The sequence below is a fragment of the Kogia breviceps genome, chromosome 12 (genome assembly GCF_026419965.1).
Source record: "Kogia breviceps isolate mKogBre1 chromosome 12, mKogBre1 haplotype 1, whole genome shotgun sequence".
NCBI classification, from domain to species: Eukaryota; Metazoa; Chordata; class Mammalia; order Artiodactyla; family Physeteridae; genus Kogia; species Kogia breviceps.
Genome location: NC_081321.1, coordinates 52836324 through 52853603, shown reverse-complemented (window position 1 = coordinate 52853603; position 17280 = coordinate 52836324). Strand labels below are relative to the sequence as shown.

The 17280-nt window shown below is 34.2% G+C and overlaps 1 protein-coding gene across 2 annotated transcripts in view; it reads right to left on the bottom strand.

The window, feature by feature from the left end:
* The window catches only part of LEMD3 (LEM domain containing 3), a 68118-nt gene that overhangs the window by 14091 nt on the left and 36747 nt on the right, over positions 1 to 17280 (bottom strand). The window contains exons 3-6 of one of the 2 annotated variants that reach the window (XM_059080338.2): positions 16137 to 16203; positions 13781 to 13848; positions 235 to 314; positions 3 to 148 (exon numbers count right to left, since the gene is read on the bottom strand). In XM_059080338.2, coding sequence (XP_058936321.1) covers positions 3 to 148; positions 235 to 314; positions 13781 to 13848; positions 16137 to 16203 — 361 coding nt within the window. The remainder of the gene's footprint in view (positions 1 to 2; positions 149 to 234; positions 315 to 13780; positions 13849 to 16136; positions 16204 to 17280) is intronic. The other variant, XM_067009690.1, reaches the window with a different exon arrangement.

Below are 17280 nucleotides of genomic sequence, written 5' to 3'. Positions count from 1 at the left end.
ACCTAAGCATAACAACAATAACCTGTGGGTGACAGTAATAAAAGCACGTCGAAAACGACACCAGAAGGACATCTGTGGTCTTGTGGATTGTAAAAACTGTACATCATCTATATCTGTCAATTCTTCCTCAGGGCCATAACCAACACACCTATTTAAAAATAATTAAGGGAGAGTTTAGAGTCAAAATCACTTCTTAGACTACAAAATGGACAAAGTGGAAACCAAACCCTTTACCTTATTCCAACATCTTTTCCATTTTCAAAAATCCACTGCAATGAGATGTTAAATATATCTTCATATTCAGGACCTAAATCCTAATAAGAAAAATAGAGAAAATAACTAACTATTCTTTATAATTCACATCCACTTGTTATGTGTAAGCTGTCCTATAAATAACATACTTTATATAACACTTTAAACTATATAACATAATAAAAATGTATTATTCATTACAGAAAAATGAAAGGAGAAAAAAGAAAAAAGTCACCATTTCCCCACCACCCTAAGATAACCACTGAACATTTTGCTATGTTTTCTTTTCATTTTTTAATTTACAGATTAAAAAAAAAATTTTTTTCAAGTATCATTGTGATTAAGAGTAAATTAGTCCCCCCCTTTTTTAATGGAACACTATCTGTAGATGAACAAATGACAAATTATTCAGACTTGGATGTTTAACAGCCATTTTCTCAACAAGTGAATGAAGTTAAGCCCATCAACTCCAGAAAAACAACTGATTGTGTTACCAATGATAAAATTCAAGCTTTCAAGTGAAAAGTAGAATTTCAAAAAATGTTCATCCATTACTATGAGCCTAACAACTTCACAATACTTGAAAACCTTTCCAATGAGACTATGCTGTGATATTAACAAATGTGGCTTTTGAGCATGGCATAATAAAATGTGTTAACATTTGGAAGATCTGCATAACCAGTGAACCAATATTTTCCAAATGCACAATCATAAGCTATAAAATCTTGCATGGGTAAAAGATCCATTCTAACTGCAAAACAGACCAAAGGGCTTTAGTATGAAAAGTATGAGTACGAAAAGTTCGTTGACATAGTTTTAAATTCTACATTGCCGCTAATCTTAAGGAACTACTACTTGTAGAGTTTTGGTATTGAAGAATATCTACAATTATTGGAATAGAGAATTAAAATACTTTTCCCTGTTTTGACTACATATCTGTGTGAGGCTAGATTTTCTTGAGGTACTTCAACCAAAACAGCATCACGATGGATTAAATGAAGAAGCAGATATGAGAAGTCGGTTATTTTTAATTAAGATAGACATTAAAGAGATTTGCCAAAATACAAAACAATGCCACTTCTCACTAAATGTTTTTATTTTGGAAAATATAGTTTTTCTCATAAAAATACAGTATTTATGTTAACATAATAAATTCATTATTCTTATTTTAAATGAATAAGTAAATTTTTAAATGTTGTCTTAACTTTAACATGGCAAATATATATCTAAATATAAATACATATCTAGCCCACAAACAGATGTCATTTAGAATCATCAGTAATTTTAGAAGTACAAAAAGTTTAAGAATTGCTGAGCATAAGTGGATTATGTATTTTTTAAATCAAAATATTAAAAACAAGAGTGGTATTATATTACACATACTGTTTTTCTACTTGCTTTTTTCACAGAATGGGGTGGCATGAATGTCAGTGTCAGTACACATGGAACAACCTCAATATTTTCCAGCAAGATAATATTCCATTGTGTGGTTATTTTACACTAATCACCCCCTTATTAATGAACATGAAGTGTTTCCAATTTTAGTATACCAAATAATACTGTAAATAAACATCCTTGAAAATTCTTTCATTCAAAATATTTATCAAGGGCTCACTATGTGCCAGGTACTGTTCTAGGACCTAGAGATGTAGCGCTAAACAAAAAGCCGAAATTCCCTGTGTTCATGGAGCTTGCATTCTATTCAAAAAGTATGTCTTCATGTGCTTTTGGAAGTGCAAAAAATGAATTTCTAAAAGTAGAAATAAGAAATCACTTTTTTAAATTCCTTAAAAATGTTTAAGTAATAGCTATTGAATTTTAACAACATATTCTTCAACAGCTTTGGAAATTACAAGGTTCTCATTTGATCAGTTTACTTCCTAATATGAAACTGGCAGTTATTTTAATATATCAAATTTGAAAGTATAGTAAAGAATTTTATGAAGCAGAACTAATCTTGCTAGGCATCATTACTTATGTGTAACTACTACCAGGATTTTCAGATGCTGAAGATAACTATAGGCTATCTGTTATTTTTTTAAGTGTGATAATTTTGGCAATATTTATAAATATCAAAAAATTGTAGCCAATGTTAGTATTTAATTATTGAGAAATGGTTTATATGTGAGATCACTTCAGTGGGATATTATGAATTTAGAAATGATCATGATGAGAGCTAAATAGCTATATGCTTTAAAAAGTAAAACGCAACATTTAGCTTATTTATAACTATAAAAGATATATACTCATTTGAGTAAGAACTAGAAAATAACGAAGCAAAAGTGAATTTTGTTTAATATTGCCCTAAGATGTTATGCGATGATACAAAACAATTTCAGGCAATTACTGTTTTAATTGTTATAAAATTAGAAATCACTTTGCATGTAACTAAAAATCAAACAGAATGCACATTCACATACTCTAAAATTAGAGCAGATTCAAGCTTTGATAAAGGAACACCAACAGAACATACTTCTGGTAACCCTGCATGGATCAGGATTAGATAAAGCACAAGTTATACAGGATTTTGAAAATCCATAAAGCAATATTAATATGGATTATTAATATGTGAGTTGAAGACCTTGTGTTGATTCCTCTTTGTAATGTATTGGTTTTTAAAAATGATTTTGTACTCATTTAGTTTCTTTCAAAGACTTTATCCTTCAAAGACAAAGACATGATAGCACCCTTGAAAGACGTGGATATTTTTTAAAAATCAATGAAATACATACATTGTATTTAACCTGTATTTACATATATGCTCTTCAGTTTGTATTAATACAGTATGCAGAATATTATGACATGTTTGCATTATTACACAGAACTTAGAAGGCTAGACTATAAACATACGTCAAACAATGTAAAAACTAAGAAATTTCCAAGTTTACTAGTTATATAATTTAAATATAAAAATTTTAGGAAGCTAAAAACATTATAAACAAAATTACTACCTTCATTAATTATCCTTAAAAATGCACATAATGGTTCAAATTAACAAGACACCTACTCTAATAAGTTAAGTATGTGGAGGAACAAAGAGCTTAACACTTCGAGTTATAAAATACTAAGGATAGAAAAGGGCATCTGTCGTTATATTTCCCATTTTCTGTTTTCCTTTCCTATGTTAATACCCCTGGATATCCAATGACTACCTGGAATACAACAGAACCATGGAATGTTCCTTTATGAATACAGATTTTCAAAAAACAAATGTAATTTATTTAAAACTTCATTAAAGATTAAAAGAGTGTTGAGTTCTTAAATAAGCTATTACTTCCACAAGTATTCTACATAGTACTTAGAATTCTACAGTATCATAAAATGGAATTTTTATAGACATAGAAGTTGAATTTTTTTCTGGCTTATGCTAATTAAATAGCTCATGCTAACACTGTAGCATACACAGCATCTACCTGATTTTAAGAGTCTGAAGTGTTTTACTGTTCACTTTTTGGAGCTACCTGGAAAGCTGTAAGGCAAGGGTAGGCCAACTTTTTTGTAAAGGGCCAGAGAGTAAATTTTGCAGCGGTATACACTTCTGGTCTCTGTCACTTTTTTAAGCGACCTTTAAAAACGTTGTAAAAACACAGCTAGTAGGCCATACCAAAAAATGGCTCACAGGCTGCAGTTTGCCAGCCCTCGAGGTAAGGCACTCCTGTATCATAAAACGCCCATTTTCTAATAACTGATGACAAAACTCAGGAGAAAACTAAGTTTTTAATTTTTAAAGCAGGTCTACTATTAACATAATTGCTTATTACTAGTTACTTATAGGCAATAGTTATAGTTACTTATAGGCAATAGTTCTGCTAACACACTGCTGACTGCTTCACAGAAATCTTTCTAAATTCAAAGCATGTTTTCCCAAATCTTTAACAAGTCTATTTTAATACACTATATGTGTACACATACACACACACCCATGATTCCCAATTACAAATTTACTTATTTTCAAAAAACTAGCCAAAAATGTGTATTTTAAAACCTGTATCATTTGCTTCGAACTTGGATTACAAAGTACAAAAATAATACTGTTTCATGTAAAAGATTCCGTTCATTAAATAAAGCAACAAAACATTTGTAAGGAGGGAAAATGATACTGGTACAGGGAGAAGTCAAGCAAAGATTAAAAATCTATTGGATATAGTTCACAAATGGATAATTTACATGGTAATAATAGCTATGTGGCTTTCTAGTTAGTGAATATTCTGCTTAATTGTGAGATGATATATGCCATACATTAGATGCTACCTTTAAATTAAGTAAAATACGACACACGGAAATCAATAGTGAGTATGATTTAATTCTTGAAGATTCAGTGGAAACTTGATCTTTCACCTCCAAGAATAATGGAAAGAACATGGTCCTTAGAATCAAAGAGGCCTGGAATCAGATCATAACTCCACTACTGAATAGCTATGTGTATAACTTTAAGCGGAAATAAGAGAAAATAAGTCATTTATGCAGATGCATATACTTTGATCAATTCTTCAGATTCTAAAACCTACTCAGGGGCAGTCCCTTGACCACTCAGTAGATGAGGGTAGGGGCTATAAACCCAGGCCTTCCATCTAAGAGGCAGAACAATATACAGTGAACACAGCAAATATTTTGATTCTATTCACAGTTCCATCACTTACTAGCTGGATGACCTAGTTATTAAACCTCTCTGAGCTTTAGTTTCTTAATAAAGTGGGTCTGATACCACCCCTACCTTTCCGGATCATTGTGAAATCAAAGGTAACATACAGAAAGTACTAAGATAAATTATACTTGAAATATTATAATTATTAAGAAATGTATCCCTCACTCCATTTCTTAGAATACTTATTTTTTTTCCACAAAGACACAATTTTATTAACAGTGATTAGCATTCCAAGCTAGTTCATAAAAAATCTATCCAGTCCATAGTTTGGCACATTTGCAGCTATCTTCTTTCCTATTATATTCTTCACAAACCTTAAACATATTGGGTTAAAAATTAAACAGGTCTTGAAAGTGACCTAGGAAATGGTCATCCATTACATCATCCATTACATCATTCTATTGTTAAGTTATCATACAAAGCTCCCACCATTTAACTTAAAAAGCAACCTATGTCTTTTCATGAAAATATAGTGCCATGTATTTCCTAAATGTTCCACCAGAGGGACCTCTTCAAAACAAGCTTTCAATCTCAAAAATGATGAATAAAAAGTTCAAGAAAAACACTGGAGAAATAAGAAAAAGTGTTTAAGTTATTTAAATTAATTGTCACATTTATTTAAATTTCCTTTGAAGGAGAAGGTGGGAGCAATAAAATAAAAATAGAATGTAAAGAATCAAATTGAAGAAAAATTTTAAACATTTTTACTGAGGCTTATTCACTCATTTTACTCCATCAAACATTTACTAATACTGTGCTTAAAATGCACTAGAAGTTGGGGGAAAAATTAGCTTATACTGTAGGAGTGCTACATATTCTCTGGCTCATTTACTCCTGAATGCAAAAACTTAACTGTGTTGCAGGTGAAACCATAGTACAAATACATAAAAGGTACAATAGATCCCTCTCCACAAGCAGAAAGCCTACAATATATATATGGTCATCATTATTTGATACCAGCTTCGTAGTGGGGTTCTTCCATACTTACTCTAGAACTTGGATAAAACAAAACATCAATTTTTGAAGATTGTGCTAAAATTATCATTAAAAATTAGAAAGTAATTTGGCAACATATATCAAAAGCATTAACAAAAGTTCTTTGAACAAGTAATTTCATTTCCAGGACTATTTCCTAAGGAAATGATCACAAAATCAAGTACTATAATGCAAAAATTAAGGTGCTTTCATAATACCAAAAAAAACACAAACCAGTACAATACAATCATGTAAAGAAATATTATCCAGTGATAAAAAGAAACAATTTTTAAAAACCTGAAAAATGACATGGGAAAACACTAACAACTTTAAGGAAAAAATATGTGAATATTTACAATATGACTTTTATAATATTTATAGTGATACTAATTTGGGGGAAAAAAATATAAAACTAGGGCTTCCCTGGTGGCGCAGTGGTTGAGAGTCCGCCTGCCGATGCAGGGGACACGGGTTCATGCCCCGGTCCGGGAAGATCCCACATGCCGCGGAGCGGCTGGGCCCGTGAGCCATGGCCGCTGCGCCTGCGCGTCCAGAGCCTGTGCTCTGCAACGGGAGGGGCCGCGGCAGTGGGAGGCCCATGTACCGCAAAAAAAAATAAAAAATAAGACTAGAGAAACATAGACCAAAATGAGTGGCTAACCTTAGGTTGTGAATTTGAAATGCAATTTTCCTTTTATTCTCTGTATGAGTTAAATCATAAGCATGGATTAATGTTATACTGAAAAAAATAAGCATTATTAAAAACAGCACCTAAAAGCTTTTATCTAAACTGTATTTTTTTGGAAAAAACCCTGTTTAATGCTTTTTTTCCTTTCAGTAGCAGTCCAAACTGCATCTTTGGTGGTAACAAGCCATACCAGATTTCACAGCATTTGAAAAGCTAAAAATGGGAACTCCAAAAAGAAAAGGTTAACACTAACAAACACACACACACATACACACACATATACACACACACCCCTAAATGTATAAGAAGGATATTACCTACATAAAATAACTTCACTTAACTAATTAAGAAATTAATCCAAAATCTCTTATAAAAATATACATTAGAAATTCTACTGAATTTTTTTAAAAAGGGCAAAACTCAATCTGAAACATAAAATAGTCCCAGAGAAAAGATATTAAAATCTTTTAAGACCAGAATTCGTTAACATCACTTTTTATTTTAAACTCAATACAGGCAGTTCCCAACTAACTCATGCATGGGTGTATCCATTAACTCCTTTGCTGCCAGTCTTTAATCGAACTAATCTCATACCCTACTGCTGCCTGGCTTAGACTCCAACTTGTCCCAACCCTGGTTCTGTGTCCTTCTTTTTACCTTATCCAATCAAATGGCTGGGGAAAGAGTGGGAAAGAGTGGCAGTTAATCATCCTTCCACACCAACCCAACTCTTCTTCAGCTCCAGCTTAACTACTGATCAAGCCCTATCCTGTACCCAAGCCCTATCCCATCCAACCCTTTAGTCCTTCCTTCAAATACAATTCAGTAGACTCTAAGAGTCTTGAGGTTTGTCTGAAATGTAAATTAATCCTGCTCCAGGAATTTATGACCAATGATAATAGATATCTGATATCTGTGCCATTACCTCTCTGAGAGATTCAACTGGGGGAAAAAAAGAAGAGAAAGCAGGAGGGAATCACTGGTTGGGATCAGTTTTTCCCACTGCTAAAAGTAAAAACGCTTTCAAATCATAATGAATGGCTTGCTGGCTTTGGATTCCCACATGCTATGCCCCTTTCCTGGAATATTTGAATCTATGTTCCCTTTAGCCTACTCAATCCAATCCCTTCTTTGCCCCCACCCCCATAATCCATCTAGCAATTTTTCCATCCCTTAAGACAATGTCCCATAATCGTAAGCCCTCCTTATTTAGACCTTTTTGGATCCTAATCCTTTAGGTATCCAATCTATTAACTATTACACTATCCACAAATTTGCCTGTCATCAATGTTCTCATCTAGGTCAAAACTGAAAATGAAGAAAAGAACAAGGTTGAGAGACAAATTCTGCATCATGTTATTAGAAAACTCTCTTCAGATTGACACTGGTTTAATTAGTTAGGAAACACACAAAAAAAGAAGTAAAATTTATTGGAAGTTATAATCATCAGACACTGACCTAGGTACTTTATATTCTCACAAGTCTCCCAACAACTCTGACAGGCATTAGTAAGAACAGTCCCATTTTCACACTGAGATACAGGTACAGAAACGTGAAGGGACTTTAGCAAGACACACGGCTTCTATGTGCCAGTGCTAGAATTGGAATCAACATCAAATCTCCATCATATTATACTGTCTCAACATATTTTAAGTATCTACATATAAGTTATGAATTAAGTTAAAAACTGAGTTCATATTTCTCTTTTTAAACGAGCATATCATGGCAGATTGTCACTAAAACCTCGCTGAAAGCCTTAGAACTATACTACATTCTAAATTTAAAAAAAGAGGGAGTGACGTCAGCAAGATGACAGAATAGGAAGCCCCCAGACCCTCCTTCCCACACAGAGACACAAAGTCAACAATACGCAGACCAGTTCCCTTTGTAAGAAATCTAGAAACCGGTTAAGAAGAGCCTCCTGCACCCCAAGCATATGCAAAACTAGCTGCATGAAAGTAGGAAAATTCATAACACTCACTCACCAGAGCCCCTTCCCCTGGCATACCATAATGTGATCTGGAGAAAATTCCCAACTCCTGGCTTATCCTTGAGGAGGGAAAGAGAAGACTGGAACATATGCCCAATGTTCAGACTTTTCAGGGGCCACCAGAGGGACTGGCTTCTGTCTTGCTTGAATCTTAGCACTAATAGGTAAGGGCACCAGGTGGGGTCTGCCAAGAACAAAGGCAATGATCTAATACACACTCACTTGCCACTGCCCCTCCCTGCAGCTCAGTGCAGAATAAGTGGCAGAGAACCCCCAACTCCTGGTTTCTCCCAGAGGAGGGAAAGAGTTGGAACATGTGTCCAATGTTTCAGTTTCTCAGGGAGCTTCCCAAGGGACTGGTTTCTGTATCACCTATTTCAGAGCACTGAGATGTGACATAGTCTAGATGCCTGGGGGTTGCTGAAAATAAAAAAGACCTGGTCAGTTTCCTGCTGTTCCGGAGAACCCGCAGTATAGCAAACAGACACCAGAGGGAGCAAGAGATTACAAGCTCCTATAAAAAGAAACCTGCAAAATCTCTCTAGTTGGGAATAAACACCCACAAGTCCAGAAAAGATGCATCCAAAAAATAGGTTTGAGGGGACTCCAGAATCTCTATCTGAGATCAGTGGTAAAGGTCTTCCCCTGCATGAAGGCAGTCTGTAAAGACTGGGAGATGTGGCTGTGTTTTCAAATACTAGATCCCAACACAAGGTAACAAGGCACACAAAGGAAACAAGGAAACATGGCCCAACTAAAAGAACAAAATAAATCTCCAGGAACTGACCCTAAAGAAACTGAGCTATATGAATTACCTGATAAAAATCTAAAAATAACTGTCATAAAGATGTTCAACAAGCTCAGGAAAACAGTGCATAAATAAAATGAGAATAACAATAAAGAGAAAACACTAAAAAGAACCAAACAGGAATTTTGAAGCTGAAGAATACAATACCTGAATTGAAAAATACACAAGATGGGTTCAAAAGCAGTCTTAAATCAAGCAGAACAAAGAATCAAGGAACTCAAAGATAAGTCGTTTGAAATTATCCAGAGGAACAAAAAGAAAAGAGAATGAAAAAGAATGAAGAAAGGCTTAAGGAACTTAAGGGACATTATCAGTTAGATCAATACCTGCATTATGGAAGTCCCAGAGGGAGAGAAGTGAAAGGAGCAGAAAGCTTATCTGAAGAAATAATGACCCAAAACTCCCAAATCTGGGGAAAGAAATGGACATTCAGATTCAAGAAGTCTAACAGCTTCTTATGGGATACAGCAAGGGCAGTTCTCACAGGGAATTTCAGTGGTAAATGCCTACATTAAAAAAGAAGAGACTCTCAAATAAACCACCCATCTTTACACCTCAAAGAACTAGAAAAATAAGAATAAATTAAACCCAAAGTTAATAGAAGGAAATGATAAGGATTAGAGCAGAAATAAAATAGAAAAAAATCAACAAAACAAAGAGGTGGTTTTTAGGAAGGATCAGCAAAATTGACAAACCCTTAGTTAATAAAATGAGAGAGAAGCCTCAAACAAAATCAGAAATGAAGGAGGAGGTATTAAAATTGATGTCAGAGAAATACAAAGGATCATAACTGGATAACCTAGAAAAAAAAGGATAAATTCCTAGAAACATATAACCTATCAAGACTAAATAATGAAGATATAGAAAATCTGAACAGACCTATAACTAGTACAGAAACTGAATCAGTAATCAAAAACCTTCCAACAAAGAAAATCTAGGATTCAGTGGTTTCACTGGAGGATGCTACTAAAAATTTTAAAAAGAATTAACAATTATGCTTCTCAAATTCTTCTAAAAAATTTTAAGAGGAGGGAACACTTCCACACTCATTTTATGAGGCCAGCATTACTTTGACACCAAAGCTGAACAAAGACACTACCAGAAAGGAAATACAGACCAATATCCCTGATGATGCAAATCCTCAACAAAATATTAGCAAACTGAGTTCAACAGTTTTAACAATACATTAAAAGGATCAGACACCATGACCAAGTGGGATTTATTCCAAGAATGCAAGGATGGTCCAACATAAAAAAGCCAATCAATGTGATACACCACATTAAAAGAACAAAAAATTTAAAATCAAGTGATCATTTCAATAAATACAGAAAAAGCATTTGACAAAATTCAACACCTTAAATTATTAAAAACACTTGACAGATCAGGAACAGAAGCAAATTACCTCAAAATAATAAAGGCCACATATGAAAAGCCAATGTCTAGTATATACTTAACTGTGAAAAACTGCAAGTTTTTCCTTGGAGACTAGGAATAAGGCAAAGATGTCCATTGTTACCATTTCTATTCAATATAGTACTAGAAATCCTAGCTAGAGCAATTAGGTGAGAAAAGAAAACGCATACAAATTGGAAAGGAGGAAGTAAAATTATCTGTTTGCAGAAACACGATCTTATACCTAGAAGACTACAAACTCCACAAAAAAAACCCATTACAATTTAAGCAATTCAGCAAAGTTGCAGGATAAAAAAATTAATATAAAATAAGAAGTTGCATTTCTATACACAAAAATGAACAATCAGAATATTAAGAAAATGTCATTTACAATAGCATCAAAAAGAATAAAATACTTAGGAATAAACATTACCAAGAATGTGATAGACTTATATATTGAAAACTACAAAGCACTGCTTAAAGAAATTCAAGACACAAATAAGTGAAAAGGCATCCTGTGTTCATGATTGGAAGACTTAATATTGTTAAAATGTCCATACTACCCAAAGCAATCTACAGATTCAATGCAATTCCCATCAAAATCTCAGTAGCACTTTTTTTGAGAAACAGAAAGCTCAATTCTAAAATTCATATGGAACCACAAAGGATCCTGAATAGCCAAAACAATTTTAAGCAAGAAGAACAAAGCTAGAGGCCCCATACCTCTTGACTTCAAAACATATCGTCACAAAGGTACAGTAATCAAAACAGTACGGTACTGGGCTTCCCTGGTGGCGCAGTGTTTGAGAGTCCACCTGCCGACGCAGGGGACACGGGTTCGTGCCCCGGTTCGGGAAGATGCCACATGCCGCGGAGTGGCTGGGCCCGTGAGCCGTGGCCGCTGAGCCTGCGCATCCGGAGCCTGTGCTCCGCAACGGGAGAGGCCACAGCAGTGAGAGGCCCGCGTACCGCAAAAAAAAAAAAAAAAAAACAGTACAGTACTGATTAAAGAGAGACACACAGAACAATGGAAGAAAACAGAGAAAGTCTCACATATGTGGTCAATTGATCTTCAACAAGTGTGCTAAGAACACATAATGGGAAAAGGATAGTTTCTTCAACAAATGGTGTTGAGAAAACTGGATTTCCACATGCAAATGAATGAAATTGAAGCCTTATCTTACACTACACAAAAATCAACTCAAAATGGATTGAGACTTAAACAGGACATGAAACTATAAAACTCTTAGAAGAAAATACAGGGGAAAAGCTTCATGATACTGGTCTTAGCAATGATTTTTTAAATATGACCTGGCAATGATTTTCTGGATATGACACCAAAAGCACAGGCAACATAAGCAAAAGAGACAAGTGAGACTACATCAAACTAAAAAGCTTCTGCATAGCAAAGGAAACAATCAACAGAATAAAAAGGGGATCTGTGGAATAGGAGAAAATATTTGCAAACCAAATATCTGATAAGGGTTAACATCTAAAAGTAAATAAGGAACTCCTACAAGTCAATAACAAAAAAAAATCAGATAACCTGATTTTAAAATGGGTAAGGGACCTGAAAAAACATTTCTCCAAAAAAAACATACAAATGTCCAATAGGTATATGAAAAGATGGTTGACATCACTAATCATCAGAGAAATGCAAATCAAAACCACTGTGAGATATCACCTTACACCTGTTAGCATGGCCATTATTAAAAAACAAACCAGAACCAAAAGAAAACAAAAGAGTTTTCAAGGATACGGAGAAAAGGGAACCCTTGTAAATGCTGGTGGGAATGTAAAATGGTGCGGCCATTATGGAGACCAGTATGGAAGTTCATCAAATTACTAAAAATAGAACTATTGTATGTTCCAGCAATCTCACTTCTGGGTATTTATCAAAAGAATTGAAAAGAGGATCTAAGAGATATTTGCACTCCTATGTTCACTGCAGTATTATTCACAATAGCCAATAAGTGGAAACACCTAAATATTCACCAGCATATCAATGGATAAATAAAATGTGGGGTATATACAATGGAATATTATTCAGCCTTAAAAAAAGGAAGGAAATCCTGTCATATAGTACAACATGGATGAACCTTGAGGGCAATGTGCTAAGGGACATTAACCAGTCACAGAAGGACAAATACTGCATGATTCCATTTTTACAAGGTATGTACCATAGTCAAACTCACAGAAGCAGAAAGTGTCATGGTGGTGGGCAGGGGCTGGGAGGAGGAGGAAAGGGGGAGTTGCTGTGCAATGCGTACAGAGATTCAGTAATGCAAGATGAAAAAGTTTGAGAGATCTGCTGCACAATGATGCATATATAGTTAATAATACTGTACACTTTAGGGTAGATCTCATATTATGTGTTTTTTAACCACAAAAAGGGGGGAAATGAAGTTTGTATGACATGACTTGTTCACGATGAATGGATGCCAACTTCTAGGGATCAGCATTTCCATCTGTAAGTACTCACATCTTTATGGAATTATCTTTATGGAACTGGATTAACATCAAGCTCCCCAATATGGTTTTCAAAATCCACTATCGTCTTTTTGGAAATCAGAGTGACACCTGTCCATCTTAACCTTCTAGTACCTTTCCTTTTATCTAGGATTTCCTAGATTACTTACAGTGGTATAGAAAATACATCTTGCAAGTTCTCTTAGAACCCTGAAATAAAATTATCCTGGGGCAGAAGAATTGAAATAAATGACAATGGTTAGATGCTTACTTGCTTTCTTGTATGCTAATTACTTATCTCAATTTCTCTCTCACCAATGGTGTTTGCACACTTTCCAAACTAATGTGCATTCTCTCACAGAGAATGTTCTAAAACAAACTAAAACAAAAAATGTTGAGTAATTTTGCTTTCTCTATCTGCTCACATTACACCAAACAGCAGGCCCAAGCTTGTAACAGTACAATTAAAGTAATCAAATGCATGGTACTGTAGATATAAGTTGTGATGATTTACATAAACTTTAAGAATAGAGCTATTAAAATTCTAATTTCACTGCTTACTTTCAAATATGCAGCTGCCTCTTGGACAGAAAGTGTTCTCTGACTAGAACTGCCACATTCATGATCTCCTGGAAAGATTAGCATATTATTAATTTTGAATCAGTACTATGTTAAACAGAAGAAAACAAATATGATTAATCAAACTAGTTTTACAAATTACACAATTATAGATTATATTATTATAATCAGTAAAGAAAGAAGATAAACACTCATTTATATTTTCTAGAAATAAATTCCAATAGGCAATATAAACAAATATTTTTATATCAACCACAACCTTTAAATGTATTTCAGTCTAGATAGAAACATACATTCCTCTTACATTCCCAATGAAATTGTTAGCCAGGGGTAGGAACCATGTCATGGTGATGCCTATCCATAGATCTTGGCACAAAGAAAGCCCTCTATAGATGTATTATTTTTCAAGGGGGAAAATTCATTGTGCTAACTCATACATCTATTAACTAAAGCTAATAATTCAAGAGTTCAAGCAAGTTTTAATTAAAATGTGCATTTTCGGATTATTACTAAGCCTATCTTTAGCAAGGAGTATGCATAATTTAAAAAATTATTATAACACAAATCAATAAGGAAATCAGAAGCTTCTACCTACAATCTGGTTTCTACAAATACGTGTACTACATACAAAAGTTTGGAAAACTACATTTTCCTTTTCTTGTAACTATTTATAAAAGAATCCAAAGCCTTTTTTTCTTTTTCAGGCTATCTGTGGTTATTAGAGATCATATATCCTTACATTGAACTTCAATTTTAAGTTTCTCCTATTTGTTTCTTTCAAGTACTTAAAAAAAAAAAATTTAACATAAAAGTATAATAATTAAAGTAGAATCCTTGGCAAATTTTTCTATCATAAAAGCAACCACGTTCCTATTTATCGTTTTGTTCAAGTAGCCAGATTTTAATAATCATGGTTGTAAAACAGGTAGAAATACCTATTAAATGAACATTTAAGTCTTCAAACTTTATAATCCATCCTCAGAGATTCTGATTCCACAGATCTACAGCAGAGGTTGGCAAACCCACAGACCAAATCTGGCCTACCACCGGTTTTTATAAATGAAGTTTTATTGCAACACAGCCACGCTCATTCATATATTATCTATGGCTGCTTTCAGGCTCTAACAGCAGAAATGAGTAGTTGTGACAGAGACAGTCTAGCCCACAAAGCCTAAAAAATCTACTATCTGGCTCCTTCACAGAAAAAAGTTTGCAGACCCCTGCTGTAGAGGAAGGAATCTATATCTTTAAAAGCACCCCAGATTATGCCAATCTAACACACTTCATAAAACACTGCTATAGAAACAACTATAGAAGCTTGTAGCAGCAACATGAGGAATTCCATGTAGATTATATACTTCATTTCTGGGTGCTACAGCATACCAAATAAATGTCATTAGTTTGCAGCATATGTATATAACAGTCTGTCAGTCAACGCAAAGAAGACTTTTAGTGATATACACACAATTATTAGCCAAAAAAAAACTGACCAGAATTAAGGACCCCCCAAAAAAACAAAAACAAAGATTGGTGAGAGGATGGGGAACTGTCAGGATTCTCAATGCTTCCATTCGACCAGAGAAGTTCCACATTCACCTACAAGGTTTCTACCAATGATTTAATTTCTACAAAAGGATCTGCTACAAACAAAAGTTTGGAACACTACATTTTTCTTTTCTTGTAACTGTTTATATGAAGAGAATCCAAAGTCTCTTCTTTCAGATTATATGTGAAATAACTGAAAAAAGTTAAAAGGTAATAAACAGATAAGGTGCTACTACAGCTTTTATAGATGCTGAGCTTCATGCCAATTCACCTATATTATTCTAATTGCAGATATGTTGTATACCTGAGAACACTCAAAGTCTTACTAAGACCAGAATATGAGGAAAATGTGATGTATCAGGAGAAAAAAATTCTGTAATATATTTACTTTATCCAAGGAAATGACACCTATACAATCACCAAAGGAAAATCTGCACTTTTATATTTAATCAAGGATTTTAGTTAATCCGCTGCTTACCCAATCTGATATATAAGCTTTCAGAATTTTGTTATTATCAATGCAATAAAAAAATGTGATGACTTTTACCATAGAGTATATATCTATATTTCACTCTATACATATGGCAGGCAGGAAAAAGGCCATGATTAAACGTATGTATACAGATAAAAACCCATTCCATATAAGGACTAAAAACTTCTAAAGAGAAAACAGCCCACAATGTAACATAACAACACTGAACTTGGGAAAAACCATTTCTACTGATACTGCATGCTATATATGCAAATTAATTTTTAAAACAATTTTGGAGACTATGAATGTTAAAACAATTACCTGCAAGCTGTGCCAATCGATCATGAAGCTTGTATAAAGTGTTCATCATAAGATTTTTCTCACTTTCCTAAATTTAAAAGAAATTATTATAAAATATCCGATTCCGGGGGGAAAAATGCAGCAATTAGTAATTTTTATTCGAAAAGAAAAACAGTGAATGAATTTAAAAACCATAGAAGATACATAATCTGAAAGACAAATTCATATTTAACCAATGGCTACCATATTTTAAAGAAATCTTAACCTAAGAATCTAAACTATCACTCTAAATATTTTACCTTCTTGAGGATGATTGGGAAACTGGCACTAAGGTTAGTGCTAGAAAAGGTCTTATATACAACAAACTCCCCCAGCCACCAAAACAATGCTCCCAATCCCCCTCTATACAATGCACGCTCATGTGTATTTTTATGAGACTGTTTTCTTCATGTTTTGTTTTAACCTGCCTCGACCACATAATAAGGGAATGAGTAGTGACACTTCAATTAAATTAACCCTCAACCCCTCCTAGGTCCCAAAGTGGCCCTGTATAAATTTATGAATCATTAAAGTGAAACAAACATTTAATGAGCATCTACTACCAGTTAAGAACAGTTCTCAGCAAAGCGAGACACCCAGGGAACAAGATGGTTCCTGTTTTCAAGGGCAAAAAACATACTAAACGTTATATTATAGTTGCAAACAAGGTACAATGTAAATACAGAAGATGGAGGGGAGGGAAGATCCATTTATGGAAGAGGGAATATCTGAATCGGGCTTCACAGAAAGAACAGAATTGACCAGCATTCCAGGCAGAAGGAACAGCATGGGCCTGAAGGAATAAAAGCTTTGGTTATATTTCTTACATAACCAGAGCCTACTTTGACTCAGCAAACTACTAGAAAAGCAGTTTGGAATCAATGGCTAGAGAGCTCTAGATACCAAGACAAAGAGTTTGACTTCATTCTGAACATTTAAGAGAAGAAAAGTAAAATAGAACTGTGCATCAGGAATATTATTCTGACCATATGAAAGGAAACCAGAGTGGAGACTACTGCAATGTCTAAGCACCCTGACAAGTAGTGAGCAGTGAGACCTCAATTTAAGAGCAATCACAATTAAGAGAAACTGATACAAGCAACGGGGGAGGTTAGGTTAGGAGAGG